Source organism: Ursus americanus, chromosome 7 (genome assembly GCF_024610735.1).
Source record: "Ursus americanus isolate L20-20 chromosome 7, mUrsAme1.1.p, whole genome shotgun sequence".
Lineage (NCBI taxonomy): Eukaryota > Metazoa > Chordata > Mammalia > Carnivora > Ursidae > Ursus > Ursus americanus.
The window spans coordinates 63,886,716-63,908,233 of NC_142133.1; the positions used below are offsets into that span (position 1 = coordinate 63,886,716).

General features: G+C 36.7%; 1 protein-coding gene across 2 annotated transcripts in view; it reads right to left on the bottom strand.

Moving 5' to 3' along the window:
* Positions 1 to 9,019: 9,019 nt before the first annotated feature.
* The window catches only part of PPP1CB (protein phosphatase 1 catalytic subunit beta), a 40,712-nt gene continuing 28,213 nt past the window's right edge, over positions 9,020 to 21,518 (bottom strand). For both annotated transcript variants that reach the window (XM_045809156.2, XM_045809158.2), the window contains exons 7-9: positions 16,668 to 16,819; positions 13,888 to 14,022; positions 9,020 to 10,853 (exon numbers count right to left, since the gene is read on the bottom strand). In XM_045809156.2, the coding sequence (XP_045665112.1) occupies positions 10,749 to 10,853; positions 13,888 to 14,022; positions 16,668 to 16,819 (392 nt within the window). In that variant the 3' untranslated portion in view covers positions 9,020 to 10,748. The remainder of the gene's footprint in view (positions 10,854 to 13,887; positions 14,023 to 16,667; positions 16,820 to 21,518) is intronic.

Sequence of the window (21,518 nt, forward strand, 5' to 3'; positions counted from 1 at the left end):
AAGGGGTAACTAGGAGAAACTATGCTCATATGGCAAAATCCTTTAATGAGTTTTTATATAGACTCCACCAACATGAAAAAAATCATACCAGAATTCACACTTGAATAGGATGTCTGGGATTTTTTTAAAAAAATAGACCATAGCTAATCTATAAGCAACTGAAATAATTTCTTTTCTCTGGGGGTAATATAAAGTGTTAGGGGTGGTGGTTCACAGAATCATACAATAGAAGTAGTATTTGGGGACTTATGTGCCTATATGAAAAATCTAATAGCAATAACCAGTGGTAATTCAGGGCAGGCAGGGAAACCTTAACTTCCTTGTAATTAGTCTCAAACTAAGCACTTAATATGTGCCGGACAATGCGCTGAAAGTTTTACATGCATTTTCTCACTTAATCCTCAGAATGTTTCTATAAAATGGGCATTATTTTATCCTTATATTCTAGATGAGAAATTTGAGGCTTAGGGAAGAAGAAATTTGCCCATGGACACATAATTAGTGAGTGATAAAGCTAGGACTTGAATCTGGGACTGTTTGACACATAAGTCCCATATACTTTAACCATTAAAAAACTGTTTTAAAAATTAAATGAAATTATGTGTAAAACACTTGACACATGGTAAGCAGTCCAATATTACTCGCTGTCATTTTGCCAGGAAAACAAAGCTAGCTTATGAGCTTTCGCTTTATAAAAATTTAAGTCTAGCGTTTGCATTGTAAATGTGCACATTACATTGTGACTTAGTGGTTAAATAAGCCATTGCTTTAGGAAAGAAAGATGGGCTTATCACCTTCTTGCTAAAATAAAATAATTTTTTTTTCAAAAAGATTTTATTTATTTATTTGACAGAGAGAGAAACAGCCAGCGAGAGAGGGAACACAAGCAGGGGGAGTGGGAGAGGAAGAAGCAGGCTCCCAGCAGAGGAGCCCAATGCGGGGCTCGATCCCAGGACTCTGGGATCATGCCCTAAGCCACCCAGGCGCCCTTAAAATAAAATAATTCTTAAAAAAGAATCCTTATTGAAATGACTATAGCATTTTTCTCTACCATAACCACAAAATTTTTTAAATTGTTAAGAAACAATATAGCAAATTGAAGAAAAATATTCTGGCAAAATTGCTGGAAGCTTTGCTGGGGCTATTATCAAATCTCCACTATTTTGATGTTTTAAATATTTTTTCTAATTTAATTTATCATCTAATGGTTATAGAATACTTTTAGACTCGGCCAAGCGCTAGGTGCTATGGTACTAGTAAAATTATACAGCACAGCTGTTTCAATAAGAAGTTCTTATCTGATTAGAAATTCAGCCCATTAGTGAATGAACCAAGAAACTTCGATGAAGTGGTGGGAATAAATGGAAACTAGACTGAATAGGATTTTAGGAGGGATGTGTTACAAAAGGATGTGCAGGAGGTGGGAACACATGCCCCTCCCCTTTTCTAAATGTGGCAATCATTAGAAGGAAGAAAATGAACAGCAGCTAGAAGGGACAATAGTCAAAGGAGAATTTGTTTTTCTTTTAAAGACAGAATTCTTAAGTGGGCCTGCAGGCGTAAAGGAAGGAGGAGCCAGTTGAGAGTATATGTTAAAATACTGGAGAATAGACCTTTATTAAGACCTGAAGCTGTCTAGCCTTAGGCTATTCAACTCCTGGGAACATCCATTTTCTCACTTATGATATAAAGATAATAGAAACCTGTTTTCTTAGAACCTGGTACATATTAGTATTCAATAAAAATGATTAGATATTGTTAATAATACATATTTAGTAGGGTTAATGAGCAAAGGAACTATATGGATTATGCCTAGCACAGTGCTGAATCCTTAGCAAAAACTCAAAATGCAGCAGCACTACTACTGTATCTTTTTTTACAGGTAAGGGTATCTTTCAAGGCAAGAAGAGTCAGAATATGACAGGCAGCCACATTTCATCTCCACTAACAAATATAATTTAAATGTTAAAATTTTATTGATAACAGAGATCATAGGTATTTTAAAATGTGCTTTTGTTAGAGAATAAAATTTGGTAACAGGCAGGATCTCAATTTTAACATAGCATGGGTTTTTTGGTCGTTAAGTGTTCAATTGCTTCACAAGTTCCTTTTCTAAAAATCGAAGCTAGCTGGCCTGCATGTAAGGACCGCTGGACGCGTAAGGAAAGGGCACAGGGAAATTGTGGGAGAAGGGCTCCGGGCAAAGCACTGAGATGCAGCAGCTCAGATCCCGCAACTCCGGTGCCGTCGCGCCTGGGGAAGAAGACGTGTTGAAGGGGACCCAAGTAGAACGGGCGGACTCACTCAAAATACCACTGGCCCACGCAGCGGATAACGGCGGGCCGCCCTGGCCCGTTCCCCCTACCCCCGTCCCCGGGGCCTCTCCTCCCGGCCCGCGCGCGAGGGGAGCCAGCCAGCGACAAGCCGTCCAGGCCCGCGGCAGGAGGCCACCGTCCGGCACGTGGGAGCGCGTCGTCCCTCCACGGTCCCCGGTCCGCAGCCAGCCCCGCGGGCTAAGGCGCGAGGGCACCGCGCCTTCGACGTCCCCACAGAGCGACGGAGGGGGCCGCGCCGGCTCGCCACCACCACCGCGCGTCGCCGCCTCCCCCGGCCGCCCGACTCCGACCTCGACGCCCCCCGCCCCTCTCCCGAGCCCAGGCCCCGGACGCTAGGAGGGCGTGCTCTCGTCGCGGCGAGGGAGCCTGAGGGGACTCTGGGGCGGAAGCATGTGGGGAAAGGGCCGCCACGCCGCCCCATCCTCACACACGGTGGGCGGCGGGGCCGGCTCCGAGAGGGATGGAGGGCCCAGGCGCAGCAGCAACTGGAGGGTAGCCGGCGAGGCCCGAAGCCGGGGGACGCGAGCGGAAGATACCTGCGAAAACCTGGAGCCAGACAGCCTTCCCCGGACGCTTCGAGGTCTCAGGCGGTTGCTCGCCACTCGCTCCACAGCGGCACTACCGGCTCAGAGACCTCCCGCCAACCGGGAGCGAGGCCCGCGCGGGCCAATCAGCGCACAAAGCCGCCACCGGGGGGCGGGGCCCGCTCCAGGTTGCGCGCGCCGCGCCCCCTGCTCCCGCTCCCGCTCCAGCGCGCCGGCTGCGTGCGGAGACCCTGCTGCCAGCTGACCTACCTGGCCTTGCGGACCCTCCCGGCCGGGTCCTGGCAGAACGCCACCACCCTCCCAGATCCCTTCTGGCCTACTAATTTAGCCCCTTTTCCTTGGACGCTTATCAAAGCCAGGCTTGTATTCGAGCCATTTAGCTTCCCTCTAGTTAGTTGGAGAGGCCCTGCGGGGCTGGGACTTCAGGTCTTCCCTAACTCACTTCTACCTCACAGCACCAAGCAGGACGCCTTGCACACACATACTAGCAGATACTTGATCAAGAGAGACGTCAATAGTAGGATGACAAAGAATCAGAAGTGAACTTTGCAGCAGCAATTGTAATGCCCACGATTTCTGCTATGTTAAATAACTATACAGAGGAAGAGACCACTTAAACTAAAAAAGGAGTGAATACCATGGCAGAGGTGATGTTACACTATTCCGTTAAATCTGTTCTAAGCTGTAAATTCTTCTACAGGAACCTTTTCATTTTGGTCTCATCGTAGCCCTTGGCCAGGTGCCTGGGATGTAGTTGATGCTAAGTAAACGCTTGTTCTCATTCTATTTTGTTATCTCCCCGCTATTACCCACTGATTCTTTACTCCAGACTTACACACTTGCTTTTCTCAGAGCATGTCTTAAACTTTCGTCTTGGAGCTGGCATATAATGTGGTCTCTCTTTTTCACCTGCATTTAAATTTTCTGACATCCATTCTTGAAGACCCAACTTAAGTCATCAGCCCATCATCTGAGTACGACTCTGTGCCATTCTTGAATTCCTGCAGCACTTTCTAAAGTTCTGATTTTTTCACTTATTAACCAGCTTTTTAAATAAAAAATTATTTTATTATGTGTACATATACAATTTTACATTAATGGCGTTGCATACATACTTTAGAAAATGGAAATGTTTGATATGTACAAAAGAATATATATAGTAACATATATGCAGGCAGCAGAGCATAATAAACAAAAACGCAAGAAGCCACTACCCACCGAAAAAGGATGAACCGAACACCCAAGAAATAGAACATAAATAATACTGATGAAATCCTGTATGTTCCTCCTTCTCCCCTTACTTTCCTTGAAGAGATGACTTGTTTTTCCCATTCCCTTAAGATTTACTGTATATTTAGACACAGATTTTGTTTGTAAATTTCTTTGTATTCTACAGTTTTTTTAACATGCTAATGCAGAACATTGAAAATAATTTTTATTGTTGTATAGAATTCTATTCAATGAATATACTGTAATTATCGCCATGCTCCTGTCAATGTCAATGGTCATTTGGGTTGTTTTTTGCTACTGTGAACGCTATGAGCATTCTTGTACACAAACATGGTTTTCAGTGGCTGTGCTTCTGTAAGATCATATTAGTTAAGTTATAGCTGGCACAGTTTCTGACTAGTTGGGTGGTCTGATGTGTTGGTGCCCATGTATCAAATATTCAAATACTACTGCTTGTATATGCCCCATGGTGCATGCATGCAGTTTTCCTATGAATGCTTTAAAGTGAAAATGATGGGTTTTAGGGCATGCAATTTACAAGATTACGAATGCTAAATTCATTTCCCAGGTAGTTGTACAAATTTTATTATTTTACTTACAAGTAATCTATATGCCCAATGTAGGGCTCAAACTCACGACCCTGAGATCAAGAGTCACATGCTCTACCAACTGAGCCAGCCAGGAGCCCCTCGTTGTACCAATTTTAAGAGTTCCCATCAGTCTGCATCTTGCCAACTTTATATTTTCTGACTTTTTGTGCCTAGATTATCTTTTAAAGTATGTCATTGAGAACACCTTTGGATTTTCTTTTCAGCACCCCTTTTCTGGGAAATATTCTGCTCAACCTCCCAAACCACTTGGGTGCAAGAATAGCAGCTATATTCATACAATATCATCTCTCTTCTTCACTTGTTGGGAGTCATAAGGGCCTTTCATCCAAGCTGGGCCAAATTCTCTTCCTGGAATTTTGCATAGGACCCAGAATTCAGTGTGGCTGACTACTCTTTTATATTGGAAGCAACAGAAACTCTTGAGAAGTATCAGGATGGAACAATAATAAATCTAACAAGATAAAGGGACTGCATTAAATTTCTCTCTAGAATACTTTTCTCCACTGTACCTCATTTTTTGGTTCCTTACTGAAAATATTATATCTTTTCCCATACTTGCTTCTACCTATGACATAATCCTTATTTGTTAAATTGAGGCAACAACTTCTCTACTTTCAAGTTTAGATTCCTAATTTTAAGTGTTCATAAATACTAGGTGACTTTTGAAAGACAAAATATTACACTAAACTACTTTTCTAAAAATGTTTGAAGTGGCTCACAACAAAGGTGACTTTGAGGTCAATTAAACAGGGAACCTAGACTACAGAAAGGGGGAAGGGCAAGAAAGAAACCATAAAGATCTTGGAAAGTTTGATTCTGAACAAGAGGCAACTTCCCCAATATGTCTGTCAGATGCTAGCTGGGAAATGTTTCTTCAAGTAACTGGACACAACTTCTCATACTTTTAAAATTAATTATTTTTTTTGAGAGAGAGAACACGTGAGTTGTGAGGAGGGGAAGGTGGAGAGGGAGAGAGAGAATCTTAAGTACGCTCCACGCTCAGTTTTGCCAAAGCCCCACATGGGGCTCCATCTCACAACCCTGAGATCATGACCTGAGCTGAAATCAAGTTGGACACCCAACCAACTGAACCACCCAGGTGCCCCACAACTTCTCATATTTACCAATATTTTACCAAACGAAGATTATAGTTTTGACAATAAGCTATTTGGGCCACATAGAGCCAGATCAATTTTCCCCCGACTCCAGCATTCTTGTAAGAGACATAAAGCAGTTAGATGAGGATGAATGAAATTGGAACTGAATTTTTTTTTTGGCTATTTTCTCCAAAAGGTCAAGGTGTCAAAAGAGTAAGTTTTGAAACTCACTTGCATTCATTAAAAAAAACATGGGCATGCCTACTATGTGCCATGCACCACTGGAGAAGCTAGAGATACACCAGCAGGGAAAAAAAAAAAAAAAAAGACGAAAATCTTTGCCTATACAAGCTTACATTCTAGTCACAAACAATTAAACTGATAGAGAAGCCCAAAGGTTTCTAAGGGTCAAATACAACAAAGTCTTAAAGAAATGCCCAACACATTAATCAATCTGTACAATGAATAACTGATTTTCTTTAAAAAATGGAATAGACCATAGTTTGTATTAATCTGTCAATAAGCACACCCAAAGAGTTTAGGGAACTCAGCTGATGAAAGATTAAGGTACCTCATTCAAAACAGGTGTTACAGTACAGTAATAGAAAGCTTTTAACTTACATCTATGATATTATCAAATTAACCTCAATGGAGTTACCAGGCCCCAACTAGACACGGGCTACAAAACCTGAGGCAATTATTCTGGGAGATAGGGACTTGGATTTTTTTTTTAATATTTTATTTACTTATTTGACAGAGAGATAGGAGAGCACAAGTAGCAGAGCGGCAGGCAGAGGGAGAGGGAGAAGCAGGCTCTCTGCTGAGCAGCAAGAGCCTGACCCGGGGCTCGATCCCAAGACCCTGGGATCATGACGTGAGCCAAAGGCAGACGCATAACCGACTGAGCCACCCAGGCGCCCCAGAACTTGTTTTTAAAACTTCTTTCTTTAGTTAGGTACTACACAACAGTTACATGTTGAAAGCTGGGTTCTGGGCTTCACACATTTTTCTGAGATAATGAACTAGGTTATTAATTTTAATTTGGTAAGTTGAATAGTTTCATGAGTTCTACCAAAAAAGGATTTCTCAAGTGACTCCACCCCTCACACATGCCTGAGAGAGCTAGAGAGACCTGAATGAGAAAGTAAATTACAGTGACAAAGTTTATAAGTCAACCAATATAGGAGGTGGTGGCTGAGGAAGTTAAGTTTTGACTTTCATAATTTTCTAATTAGGGAACTTGTTTAGAAATTCTGGAATTCAAATGTATAGGTAAAATCCAATTTTAACAGATTAATATTATTCCACTGAATCTAAATTTCACTTTCGTTGAAGAAACATTTTAAGCAGAATAAAGATAATAAAACTCTATGTGTATACTTATACAGAATGTTTATGTCTTATTTAACCCCTGTTCGTTTTGCAAGGTATGCTGTCACTTTAAAATCCCTCTAACCACTTCTTAGCTGTTTAAGGAAATTACAGAGCACTGAAAACTATTAGCAAAAAGGGACATAGTATTTCTAAGTGGATGCCACTGGTACAGTCAGGTTATTTAGGGTCTTCTCAGGCACAGCTTTGATTCAGGGACGGACTCATAAGGAAAACAGGAGGTGGATTAGGTCAATGCAGATAGAGCAGAGCAAACCTGACCACCTTTCTTCTCTAAACACATTTTTAGTATAAAGATGTGAAAGAAAATAATTGTTCTTTTCGTTCAAGAGTTACGGTTGCCAAGGAGACAAAGGAATGAACATATCTGAACTTACAAATGAAGATACTATTTCAGTTCCTTGGCTCAATGAATACACTTTTATACAATTCTTAAGGGACACATCTCAAGATGTTCCTGGCTTTCCCTCAGGTGAATTTTTTTTTGAAAAGCATATGTATCTTCTGAACACTCTTAACACTTCCAATTAACTGACCACCTTTTAAAGCTTTAAATTCTTCTTGCTTGTATTCTGACTTAACATTTTGCACAAACCAGTTTTGACGATTATGATTAAATTTGTTCCCAGGCAAAATTAAAACAATGAATGTTAAAGTTTCAAACACAAGGGGTAGCACACTGTAGTTGATTTTTTCCATTCACGAACTAACAAAATGTAACCTAATAATCTGTGATCCATCGCATTAGTATGTTTAATTTTATTTATTTATTTATTTTTTAAAAAAAAGATTTTATTTATTCGACAGAGATAGAGACAGCCAGCGAGAGAGGGAACACAAGCAGGGGGAGTGGGAAAGGAAGAAGCAGGCTTATAGCGGAGGAGCCTGATGTGGGGCTCGATCCCATAATGCCGGGATCACGCCCTGAGCGGAAGGCAGACGCTTAACCGCTGTGCCACCCAGGCGCCCCAGCATGTTTAATTTTAAACGTCATGACATTTGGATTTAAAGACAAATCTGAATATAGAAATTAAAAATCAGAGAGGAAGAATGATATAAATTAGTGTCACTAGAATCACAGGATATTTTTCTCCTAAGAAATGGAAGTTTTATTTATTTGAAGTAGCAGTGTTACCAACTAAGTAATATTTGTAACACATTATATAATAGAAACTTTTAAGGTGGTTTTAAGACTGCCTGAATAATTTTTACTTAATTTATTATTATTTTTTTAGTAATCTCTACACCCAACACAGGGCTCAAACTCAAGACCTCGAGGATCAAGAGTCATATGCTCCTTCCACTGAACCAGCCAGGAGCCCCACCACTTGAATAATTTTTAAACATATATTTCTATCCTTTAAATTTAGTGACCAATATTAATTTGCTTAGTGACTATTTTTTCATATTCAATACTGACCTGGATGAATTATTATAAAAACACAGTAAGTCAAATCCAAATTAATATGTTTTGACTAACACTGAGATTAATAAAAGATTGCCCTGTCTCCTGTCAAAGATTTATTTTTCTAGACCTGCTTCACTATGGCTACTAAAAGTATATCTAAAATTCTGTTAGAAATTGCTCAACTTACACTCCAATTAGGAAAATATTTAAATCACATTACATAAAAGCCTGTGTAACCTAACCTAATACATCACATGTAGTACATGAACACTTCCAGAAAAGAATCAACTCAATATATGTCAAAGACATTAAAATCTGTTTGAAAAGAATGTGCATTTAAATGTCTCACTCTAAAGGGAAAGGAAGATAAAAGGAATAAAATGACCAGTCAGGCTTCATATCAATTAGACAACTTTTACTAAATGAGAAAACTACATTTAAAATGTGCTTTAAAACAAAATGGAATTAGAAAAAAAGACATAGGCATTTGAAAGAACTTTGCACTGTGCTGAAAATCAAATCTCTTGCAGTAATACAATACGCCAATTCATAAAATGTAAGTTAACAGAATTCTCAATTGAACATTTTCAAAGACAATATTAAGGTCAAGAATTTCACATCAATGGTAGCACATATAGAAGAAGGGCATTATAAATATGATGTCCATCCCTATGAAGCTTACAAATTTGACAATACTCAATAAAAGCTTTTAGAATCACATCCAAAAGGGTCACATCCAAAGAATCACAAATCTGTGTCCTGTAAGTTCTCCTTCTAAAATCTTTATGTTGACTTTTCTACTCCTTGTCATTTGTTATTACTAACCCTTTAAAAAAAGAGAAGAGGAAAAGAAATTCTGCAATAAACCCTTGATCATGTACAGAAATTATTGCTACTATAGTTCACTACAAAGCATGTCTATACAATATTGTATGAACTTTGATCATGAAAAATAATAAAAATCTTTAGTGACATAAGCCTTACAATCGTATACAACATTCACATGGCAATATTAGACAGTTAAGCACCCAATAACCATAGTTGACAAAATGTCCCACTGACCAGCATTCATTTAAATACATCCTTCGTACAGAGGGAGGAAAAAAGAGATAGTGTCACCTCTCCAAGGCTTGTCAAAAAAGGATTCTCATGTTCTGTGGATCTAAAAACAAATAGCAACAACAACAACAAAAAAACCCCCAAAAAAAACAAAACCAATGCAGGTGAGGGTGTTACCAGAAAGTTAAGCATGCCAAAAGGTGTTTCGTGCGAATTAAAACCTAAAGCCAAGGTACCACATAATCACATTACCAACTAGTTGGGTAATACTATATGAGCCTTATCTTAAAGTTAAATGAAATGCTACTGCACAATAGAGCATCAATAAGTTAAAAATTAGAGTGCACAAATCCAAATCAGTGGCAATTTCTGTATAAAGCAAAATATTCACTATCAGCTATAAAGTTTGCCCAGTCAAACTGTTTGATTCAATCACTGGATTGGATAGTTTGCCTATTTTTTAAAAATATCAATCTCTAAAATTCCTTTTTACTGTAATGAGGCATAAGTTTTCTTAGTAAAATCAAACAGGTACATAAGTAAATAAGCAAGGGAAAATAATAGTTGGTGAATGTCTTTAAAGCTCTTCCCACATTTCACTTGTAAAAATGTTCAGGGAAAAAAATTTAAAGTATTTGCCATTATTCTAGCAAAAACAAAACAAAACAAAACAAAACAAGCCCAAAATAATTAAACAACCAAGCAACACTAAAACCACATTACACAGATGGATCATCATGCTTTCATCTGGTTTAACTATCACATCTAGTTTAACTGGGATGCTTTTCAACTTTAAAAACTGTGATACGTGAAGATGTAACTTATTTAATGGGTAATTTTGAATTTGGATTTAATCTGCTGAATATTTTAACAGAGTATACTTATTACAATACAGTGTAGCACATCTTTCTATTAGAAAAAAATTTAAGATCCTTTACCCGTCTCCTTAAGTTAAAGGTGTGACATCATAAAGGGTGTCAAATGGCTGGATGGTTTTACAGTGCACACTTATATATATTATGAAGTATGTCCTTAACAAATCTGATGGTTTCTTTACAGAGTTCCTTTCTTCACCTTTTCTTCGGTGGATTAGCTGTTCGAGGTGGAGTGACAGGACGTCCTGAATTCAGTCCACCATACTGGTACTTAGCTTTCTTTTCAGATGGTTTCAATATCTTAAAGTAAATAATTTATTAACAGTGTTATTCTTTCAAGTGCAAGAAGTTTAAGAAAATTGTTATAAAAATGGACTTTTCAAGAAATAACAAATTGTAAATACAGTATTTACATAATTACACAAATTGTCATAAAAATATAGAAAAAAAACAGAAAAGTTTCATGAACATTTCTCACATTTAAAGTATTCACAGATAACTAAATATCTGAATATTGCTATTACCTGTCATTCTGTTAATAATTTAATAACAAAACCTTAAGCAAACAAATCCTACCAACTACCCAAACCTTTAATTAAAAAAATTTTTTTAAATTAATTAATTTCTTTATTTTGAGAGAGAGAAACAGAAGGTGTGCACACAGAGCGGTCAGGGGTGGGTAAAGGGAGAGCGAGGATCTTAAGGAGGCTCCACTCCCACAGCTAATGCAGGGCTCAATCTCATGACCCTGAGATCATGACCTGAGCCAAAATCAAGAGCCAGACACTTAAACAATTGAGCAACCTAGGCGCCCCAAGTGGGAAAAAAAAAGAAAAGAAAAAAAGAATTTAATTACTGTATCTCTGTGGTGAGCGTATAACACTTAGTTTATGAGTCAAAAGATCAAGATGGCTACACATGTGAAAAGATGCTCAAAATCACTCATCATCAGGGAAACAAATCAAAACTATGCTATCACCTCACACGTGTAAGAACAATTAAATTTAACATAGGAAACAACATGTTGGCAAGGACATGGGGAATGGGGATCCCTCTTATACTGCTGGTGGGAATGCAAACTGGTGCAGTCACTCTGGAGACTCCTCAAAAAGTTAAAAATAGAACTACCCTACAACTCAGCAACTGCACTGTGAAGTATTTACCCAAAGGATACAAAAATACTGATTCAAAGGGATACATGCACCCTGATATCTGCAGCAGCATTATCAATAAAAGCCAAATTATGGAAAGAGCCCAAATGTCCATCGACTGATGAATGGATAAAGATGTGATATAGATATACAATGGAGTATTACTCAGCCACAGAAAAGAATGAAATCTTGCTGTTTGCAACGACGTGGATGGAACTACAGTGTATTATTCTAAGCAAAATCAGTCGGTCTGAGAAGGACCAATACCATATGACGGAACAGAGGAACATAGGGGCAAGAAAAAAAAAAGGAGACAAGAAAACCATAAACCATAAAACAGACTCTTAACTATAGAGAACAAACTGAGGGTTGATTGGAGAAGGTGGGCAGGGGAATCAATTAAATGGGTGATGGGTATAAGGAGGGCACTTATTACGATGAGCACTGGGTGTTATATGTAAGTGATGAATCACTAAATTCTACTCCTGAAACTAATATTACACTATATGTTAATGGACCCTAGCACTATTTATTTAGAGGGTAGTCACAAACTCTTTAATCTTACTTTATGTGTAGATCTTAAAAAATATATATTTATATATTTTACATATCATAAAGTCCAACTGTTCAAAATGTACAAGTCGATGATTTTTAAAATACTTAAAATTGTACAACCACTGCTATAATCTAATTTTAGAGTTTTTGTTACCCCAAAAGAAATCTTGCTCCCATAAGCAACCACTCTGCATTTCCATTCTCTACTACTCTAACTCCCTTCAACTCCAAGGAAACACTAATCTTTCTCTATTGACTTGTCTTTTCTGGCTTTTCACATAAATGAAATCATACAATATGTGGTCTTTTGTGACTGGCTCCTCTCACTGAGATAATGTTTTTGAGGTTCATTCATGTTGTAGCATGTATCAGTATTTTATAACTTTTAATTGTCAAACAATATGTCATTTAACGGATATTCCACATTTTGTTTTCATTCTTTAGTTGATGGGTATCTGGGTGGTTTCCATGTTTTTGCAATTATAATAATGCTCCTATGAATATGCATATACCTGTATCTGAGTACTTCCCCCCTTCAATTCTTTTGAATATACCTATGAGAGGAATTGCTGGGCCATACAGAAACTCTATGTTTAAATTTTGAGGATGTGTCACACAGTTTCCAAAAGCAGGTACACCATTTTACATTTCCACCATCAATGTCTGAAGGTTCCAACTTTTCCACATCCTCACCAATACTTTTACTGTCTTGCTTTTTTATTGTATTTATTCTGGTGGGTGTAAATAGAGCTTTAACCTACAGTACAGACAGAAAATTTCAGTATTTATACAAAAATGTGTAGAAAAGATTTATAAAGCATATCTTAGAACTATTCAGAGCATCATAATGTCTCAGTGAAAAAGAAATTAATCCAATTCCACTATGCTAAATGTTGAAGGATAAAGTCTACTTCCTATGCTTAAATTATAAATGAGAAGTCACATATTTACCATTCAGTTGTACTAGCTGATACAAACAATACGATAAAGGGGAAAAAGGATAGGAAAGCCCCTCTGCATTTAGAGGAAAAGAAATATAGTACCATGCATGAGAGGGACATAAAGCCTTTTGCAAAAACAAAGCACTGAAGTTGTTTTAGTCTGTGAACAAGAATGACTTTAGCACACTAGAAAGCCAGAGTTGGTCTACTTCTTGCAAAAGGAAACAAAATCTAAGTTATGAATTGAATTCACATTCTTTTAGTAGGTTAAGCCCCTAGTCCAAGAAGTCATACAGGAATTTAACAATTTAAATATCTGCATCAAGAATGACTAACTTAGGTTCTCCAAAACTCTTAATATTTGATATATACCAAAAAGTCTGGAGCCTTTGTGAATGAAAACAGAAATCTCTAACAAATCTGTAAGTGATCTGTAAGTGATAATCACTTAAAAAAAATTTTATTTCTTTGATAGAGAAAGTAAGAGACAGAGCATGAGTGTGGCGGGGGGTAGAGGAAGAGGGAGAAGCAGACTCCCTACCAAGTAGGGAGCCCCACTCGAGGCTCAATCCTAGGACCCCAGAACCACGACCTGAGCTGAAGGCAGACGCCCAAGTGACTGAGCCACCCAGGCGCCCCAGATAATCACTTTTGAATAAAACTGATTTACATGTATTTATATCATACCTGAAATGAACACATCAAAGTTTCATCCACACTCATCATTCCACCAGCATTATCAAACTCGCCACAGTAATTTGGGGCTGAAAATAGGGTTACCAATTGTCGTTTAGCAAAAAATTCATATCCATCTTCTACCACCTGTCAAAGGAAAGATCAAAAGAAAAAACACTTATTTTTAGATAATTCTCAACTGTCTATATTATTAATTGAGATTAATGTGACAAAGACATAAAAATAAGCACTATTTTGTTTTGGGAGCTTAATTTTTATTTTTAAACTTGTCTTAGAATATTAAAATTGGTATGCCTTTTCTATAATGGCAAGGATTTATTTAGCTTAAATGAAATAATAATACATTTGTGGTAACTAAAATGTTTAAAAACTATACCATTTCTAAGGCTCTCCATATGCTAATAAATATAGTATTTACAGGAACTTTGGACACCAAGTACTTCTTAGATGATGGCATTATATTGCAACTATGGAATCCTTAATTCCTTAATGATTTTAACATGATTTCTAGAATCTGTTGCCAATTTCTGAATGATTTAAACAGCTTATGTTTCTCAGCTCTACAAATCCGAGAGGTAGAGGAAATGACACATAAATATTTTGTATTTATTTATGGTAGGCAAGAATAATTTCTGAAGTCTTTTAGGCATCCTCTGATTAAGCATAATTACCCTACAATACTTACTATTAAGAAAGCACCTCCAATTTAATTTACATTTATTTTTTATTTATTTAAAGATTTTATTTACGGTGGGGGGAGAGATATCAAGCGTGCGTGCACAGAGGGGAAGAAGCAGAGGGAGAGGAACATGCAGACTCTGAGCGCAGAGCCCAATATGGGGCTTGATCTCAGGACCCTGAGACCATGACCTGAGCTGAAACCAAGAGCCGGACATTTAACTGACTGAGCCACCCAGGCTCCCCCAAAATAATTTACATTTTAAAATAGTTCCTACCTTAGTATTAGGTACATGCTCCTACTATAATTACATCATGGTAGAACTTAGATATTAACTTTTTCTGTTAAGATCTTGGTCACCTTATCTACTCCAGCTCAGCCATACAGTGTTTGGCACTCAGTATATCCTTTTAGTTCTTAGTCTGCTTGTTCACTTATTCATTCACACATTTACTAAATGAACAGGTTTATTGTAAAACGATGTATTTGTAGTTTGTAGTGTTCCCCAGCACAAGTCTCTTAATTTTAGAGGTAGTATGTTTGAAAATATGCGGAACAGGATTTTGGAAGGGTCTGGAAAAAGACTGTTCAAACCAAAGTAGTTCAATAACATGACTTTAAAAAAAATCATTGTCCATTTTTGAAAAGATCAGTAAATGGAACTCTATTGCTGAAAAATTTGATTATCAGTGGGTATCTTATTAGGAAACTTAGCAACTCCGCACTGTTCCCTAGTGTCAGCTTATACTAACTAGTTAAATCATAAACACAGTATTTACCAAAAGAAAACCGCCACAAGCAAAGGATTTGGGGATGTGACTTCATTTCAACGGAACTAGGAAATTTTGCTAGGAGAAAGGCATGTGACGTACAACATGCACAGAAAATGAAAAACCAGTCATCTTTGTTTATCCACAGGATCACACAAACAATAGTCAAGTGTCATGGGGAGTAAAGACCCCCACAAAAAGGGAAGCATTGTGGAATAGCATACACTTAATAAACTCTGCTTTAACAAAGAAAAAACAAGGAATCTTTAAAAGTATTATACTTAAAATTTCAAAAGTACTTTCAAAAGTAGCAAGAAAAAATTTATAAAAATACCTGTCAGTGAATGTATTTCATGCCAGTTGCATTATTAGAGAGCATGAAGACTTGATATATTAAATCATTAAAATAAGCTTTCGTTAATTCATTTATTCAAACACTAAATGTGCAGTATCTAAGTTTACAAGGCAATGGATTTTTAAAAGTCAACAAGTCACAGTTTCCTCTCTGAAGAATATACAATACAGAAGTGGGGGTAGACATTAAAAAAACCAACCAAACAAGTAAATCTAAACTGTATATATAAAGTAGTTCAATAAACTCTCATTTACTCACCACCCTCATTCAATAATTACCAGGATTCTGCTACCTTTGTTTCATTTATCCCCCTTTTCTTTCTGCTGATGTATTATTATTTTTTTTAAAGTAATCGCTACACCGAACACGGGGCTCGAGCTCACCAGGCTGATATCAAGAGTCACATGCTCTACTGACTGAGCCACCCAGGTGCCCCTCTGCTGATATGTTTTAAAGCAAATCCTAGACCTGTCATCTTACCTCTATATACTTGAGTATGCATTTCTAAAAGAATGGACATCCTTCTTATGTAATAATGCTATTATCACAAGGCTAAAACAATGACTCCTTAATATCTAAGACCCAGTCTATAACTGAATTTTCCCAACTTTCTCAAAAGTGTCCTTTAACACTACTATCACTGGATTCTTACCTAAAATACATAAACATCATATTAAAATGGGATCAAATGTTTCTAGAAAGCTTCAGACAAACACCACAAAAAAATTTGTCAGCATTGCAGTATACTGCAAAAATATATTGGTTTGAAACACTTCCTCCCAGAAGGTAAAAAAAGGTTAACAAATCATTAGATTGCTACTTGTGAGATCAAGGTATAGGCTTCACCTCTCCTACTACTTTCCTTGTATAATTAGCCTTCTTGGATCTCAGTTTCCTCAAAAATTAAAAAAAAAGCATATTTGGGTGAAGTTAATATTAAAATATTCAAAAGTTTTATATTTCATACCTGATGAGCTCGACAAATCAAGTCTAAATCATGACGATTCAGAAATTTACTGACTACATCAGCTCCAAAAGTGAAGGAAACACCACGATCATTTTCTCCCCAGCCTTGCACATCCTTATCTGGGTCAGACCACAGCAAATCACAGAGCAAACCTTTAAAGAATAAAAATATGGCAATGAAAAAACAAAACAAAGTTTATAAAATAAAGTATATCTGTATCACATTTCTTCTGGTGCTCTCGTACCCTTTAATAAATAGTATCAATTACTTGCTCCCTAGTATCCCAGCCTACCAAATTTAGCCACTCTTTGCTAGCCCAACCATATAAATATAATTTTGTGTGGCTGAAAGTAGCACTTTCCAACTCTTTCCACATATAGGAAATGTGTGTATGGCATACTCTAAGCACACAATATATGGAAAAGGCTGTTCATCTTCTGTACGTAGTTTCTCCATACGGATAAGCAATTGACCCAGCAGCACTTCCTGAATCGAGGCTATTTACACTATTTCTGGGTGCCAAACTATTCAATTAATCTATTTTATTTATTCCCAAGCCAATAACACACTAAAACTTTTAAATACATCTTTATATTTGGTAGGGGTAGTATCTCCACCTAATATTTTTCTTTAGCATTGTCTTGGTTACTTTCAATCCTTTGTTCTTTTACATGTATACTTCCGAATCAGTTTGTGTAGTTCCGTGAACCCAACTGAGATGTAACTGGAATTGTATTTGACCTAATGATCAATTTGAAGGAAGAAAACATTTTCTGTAAAAGTCTGGAGGATTTAAATGAAATATGGAAGAATAAAATCAGAACAGATCCCTGGCTTTAGTTCTGGGCATATAAGAAAAGAGGTCAGAGCTAAAAATATTTATCTGAATATCTTCGTCATACTCATTATTGTATAAATCTTAGGAGGGACTCAGACTACCTTGGGAATGTCAAGTGAGAAGACCAGTAAATGAACCCTAAGGAAGCAAACATTTAATATGCAGGCAGAGGAAGGGGAATGAGCAAAAAATATTGAGAAGGAATAATCGGAACAAAAGGAAGAGATTAGAACAGTAGAGATCTCCTGAAAGGGGTTAAGAATTATCCAGAAGTAGGAAATGGTTAAGATTCAAATACAATGAAAAAGTGGAACAGGACAAAAACCAAAAAATGTGCCACTTACAATTATATCAGTAGACCTTAACAAAAACAGTTTCTTGATGAATGAGAAGAAAATGGTTAAAAGTCAAACTATAGTAAGATGAAGAGGGGGTGGATACTGAGATGGTGATATTAAATACTTTTGTAAGGGCAACAGTGCTAAGGGATGATTTGTTTTTCAAATGAGCCAGTTTCAATATTTTTTTAATAATTCATAAACTTCATAATACAAGTTCTATCAGGAAAGGAGAACTTCTTTTTGAGTCATGATATGGCTTGTCTTAATAGGGGAATTACCTAAAATACTTTGTAAGATTGGTGGCAATGTACTCTTAATTTCTATTACTATTTTCTAAGCTCCTGCTATGATACTTTAAGAAGTCCACCAGCATACAAAACCCACTGGGAGAGTCTCAATTTACAAGCTCTTTCTGATTTTTAAAGAATCACAACTGATTATTTAGAACACACACACACACACACACACACACACTAACCCCAACACACCACCAGTGCTCTATAATGATACTTTTTCTGGTTTGTTTCCACAGGTAGAGCAATGAGCAGGAGGCCAATTAATCTTTAATTTTAAAGATTAATTAAAATTAAATTTAAATTATTTAATTTAATATTAAAATTTAATATTTTAAATATTAAATAATTATTATTAAAGAAATAATATTAAATAAATATTAAATATTTAATTAAATAATCAATTATATAAAATTATATAAAATAATTAAATATTAAATAATAAATAAATATTAAATAATTATTAAATAAATAATATTGAAATTAAATATAAAAATTTTAAATTAAAATTAAATCAATATTTAATTTTAAATAAAACTAGAATGCAGTTGCTTTCAGAATTATTTGGGATATAAAACAGGATCCATATAAAATCAAATAATGGTAACAACAATGTGGCATTTTTCAACCTTAATGGAATCAAGACAAGAATCTCGGAGTCAACGTTCAACATTTTATAATTCAATTCCTAATGAACAAGCATCATAATCATTTGGCTTTTTAAAAAAATGCATTAATTTATAAATTAAACTTCTGAAGATTATAGAGAATACCAAGCTTAGAATGTCCACTTTCAGCATTTCAAAAACTCGCTTCACCCTTGAAAGTGACTTAAAATACATATATTTCAAATACGAAATACCTTATTTAAAAAACAGATTTTAAATAAATAGCCCATTATTTATTTTTAAATTCCATTACAGTTAACTTACAGTGTTATATTAATTTCAAGTGTACAATATAGTGATACAACATGCCCTATTATTTAAATAATAGTTTCTATTAGATTTAGTCAAATACATTCTATAATCATAATAAAAATCTGATTAAATGCATGCTTTTTCCCCTTCTGTACTCAACACAAATTGTTACTTGCACAAGCAAGTTATGAGGCAACTTACTACAATATGCAATATCAATGGCTTACTGACAAGAGGATCTATACACCTGTTAATAATGGTTGAAGTTTAACCATGAGTAGCATTTTGAGTGATATTATCAGGCTTTCAGTACACTGAGCAGAACAATCCAATCATACTTGAAATCAAACAGCCAAATGCATGTTCTTAACAGTTTAATTTAAAGGTTTAGCCAAGTTCTGCTTAGATATTGGTTCATGAATATTTTTTAATGACTACTTTTTTATAGACTCTTTGGATCTTATGGTAGAAACTGGAAAGAAAAAAAAAAGAGTAAGAAATGTACTTAGTAACCATCTAGTCCAGCCCTACTTATGAGTAATCAACTCCCCTTTACAAAATTACCAATAAACAATCCTCTTATCAGTAAGCTACAAGATCTATGGTTTTTCATTCACATGATCTTAATATATAAAGGATTTCTAGACCCTATGGCAGTCTAAGCGATCCTCATTTTGAAGATGTTCAAGTTTGTTGAGAACTGATGAGTACGATACACAAATGGTGAGTTTGATTACACATATAATAAGGGGACAATTAATCCAATAATGTAATTTATTTAAAAAAAAAGTCTGGTAGAAAACCGAGAGAAAGGACAGTTTTGCTTATGTTTATGTCTTTTTTTTTTTAAGTAGGCTCCATGCCCAGAGTGGAGCCCTACTCGAGGCTTGAACTCAAGAACTGGCTGCTTGGGGCGCCTGGGTGGCACAGCGGTTAAGCGTCTGCCTTCGGCTCAGGGCGTGATCCCGGCGTTATGGGATCGAGCCCCACATCAGGCTCTTCCGCTATGAGCCTGCTTCTTCCTCTCCCACTCCCCCTGCTTGTGTTCCCCCTCTCGCTGGTTGTCTCTCACTGTCAAATAAATAAATAAAATCTTAAAAAAAAAAAAAAAAAAAAAAGAACTGGCTGCTTAACTGACTGAGACATCCAGGTGCCCCTGTTAATGCTTTTAATAGTAAGACAGTGTGATACAATAAAAATACATTTGGTCTTTGTTCCCATTGCTGGCACAGAGCTCCTAAAACCTTTGGAATCTTCTGAGTGACAGGGATATCTTTTGTTATTTATAAGGAGCCCCTTTCCACCACACCTGAGTTTATGCTAATGAAGTGATTCAGGGGCCCCTAGAGCCCTTCAGGATGGGGCCAATCAACAGAAAGACCAAACACATGATTAGAGGGTTGGAACTTTCAGCTGCCCCCTCCCTCTAGAGAGGAGGGCTAGAAACTTGAGTTCTATGAAAACACCTGAACAACTAGACTTGGGAAGCTTCCAGTTGTTGAACATACTGATGCCAAAGAGTGAGTGTGGAAACTATACACCAACCAATATCCCCTCCCCATACCTTGCCCTAAGAATCTCTTCCATTTGGCAGGTCCTGAGTTGTATCGCTTTATGATAAGCTGATAAATATAAGTAAAGCATCTGAGGAGGTAGTTGTGGGAATTCCAGAATTTTGGCTGGGCAGTAGTGTGGGTCTCCAGAGAACCCCACTTGAGGCTAACAACCTAAGTGGGGGCAGTCTTGTGGAATGGGGCCCTTCCCTGTGGAGTCCTGGCTAACTCCAGGAATTAGCATCAGAACTGAATTAAATTGTTAGACACTAACTTAAGAGTTAAAGAATGGGGTGTGTTGTGGAAAAACTGCATACATTCAGTGTCAGAAAATGACACAAATAAAGGTAACCATATTTTCAGCAAAGGTGAAATGAAAAGCAGAACCACCTTACTGCATTCAATTCATAGGTTATCATAGCATTTTATGACAGGAATGCCATCATTAGTACACATCTTAGTACATACACTGGCACTCAATTGTGAATAATTACCATTTAAAAGCCAAAAGAAAAGTTAGGCAACTGTGCCCAGAATTTATTTATAAAATTAAATTAGGCTCATTTGTTAATCAGCACAGCAATTTATCCTCAACTGGAACTTAATTTGCTTTTGTTTTGACTTGCTTCACTTACCTAAGAGTTATTTTGAATGTCTGAAGAGTTAATTTTCATTATTCTTTCACAAATTTTTCACAAAACTATGTATCTCTACAGCTTTCTGAACTCTACAAATTTGAAATATAGAAGTTGCAAAAAATAACTACTAGATAATTTTTAAAAAGGCAACGATATGTATCTTCAGCTAAGAAAGATTTTAAATTAAAAATAAAATCCTTAAAAAATATTCTGTTTAAGTAGGCTCCATACCCAACTTGGCATCTGAATTCATGACCCTGAGATCAAG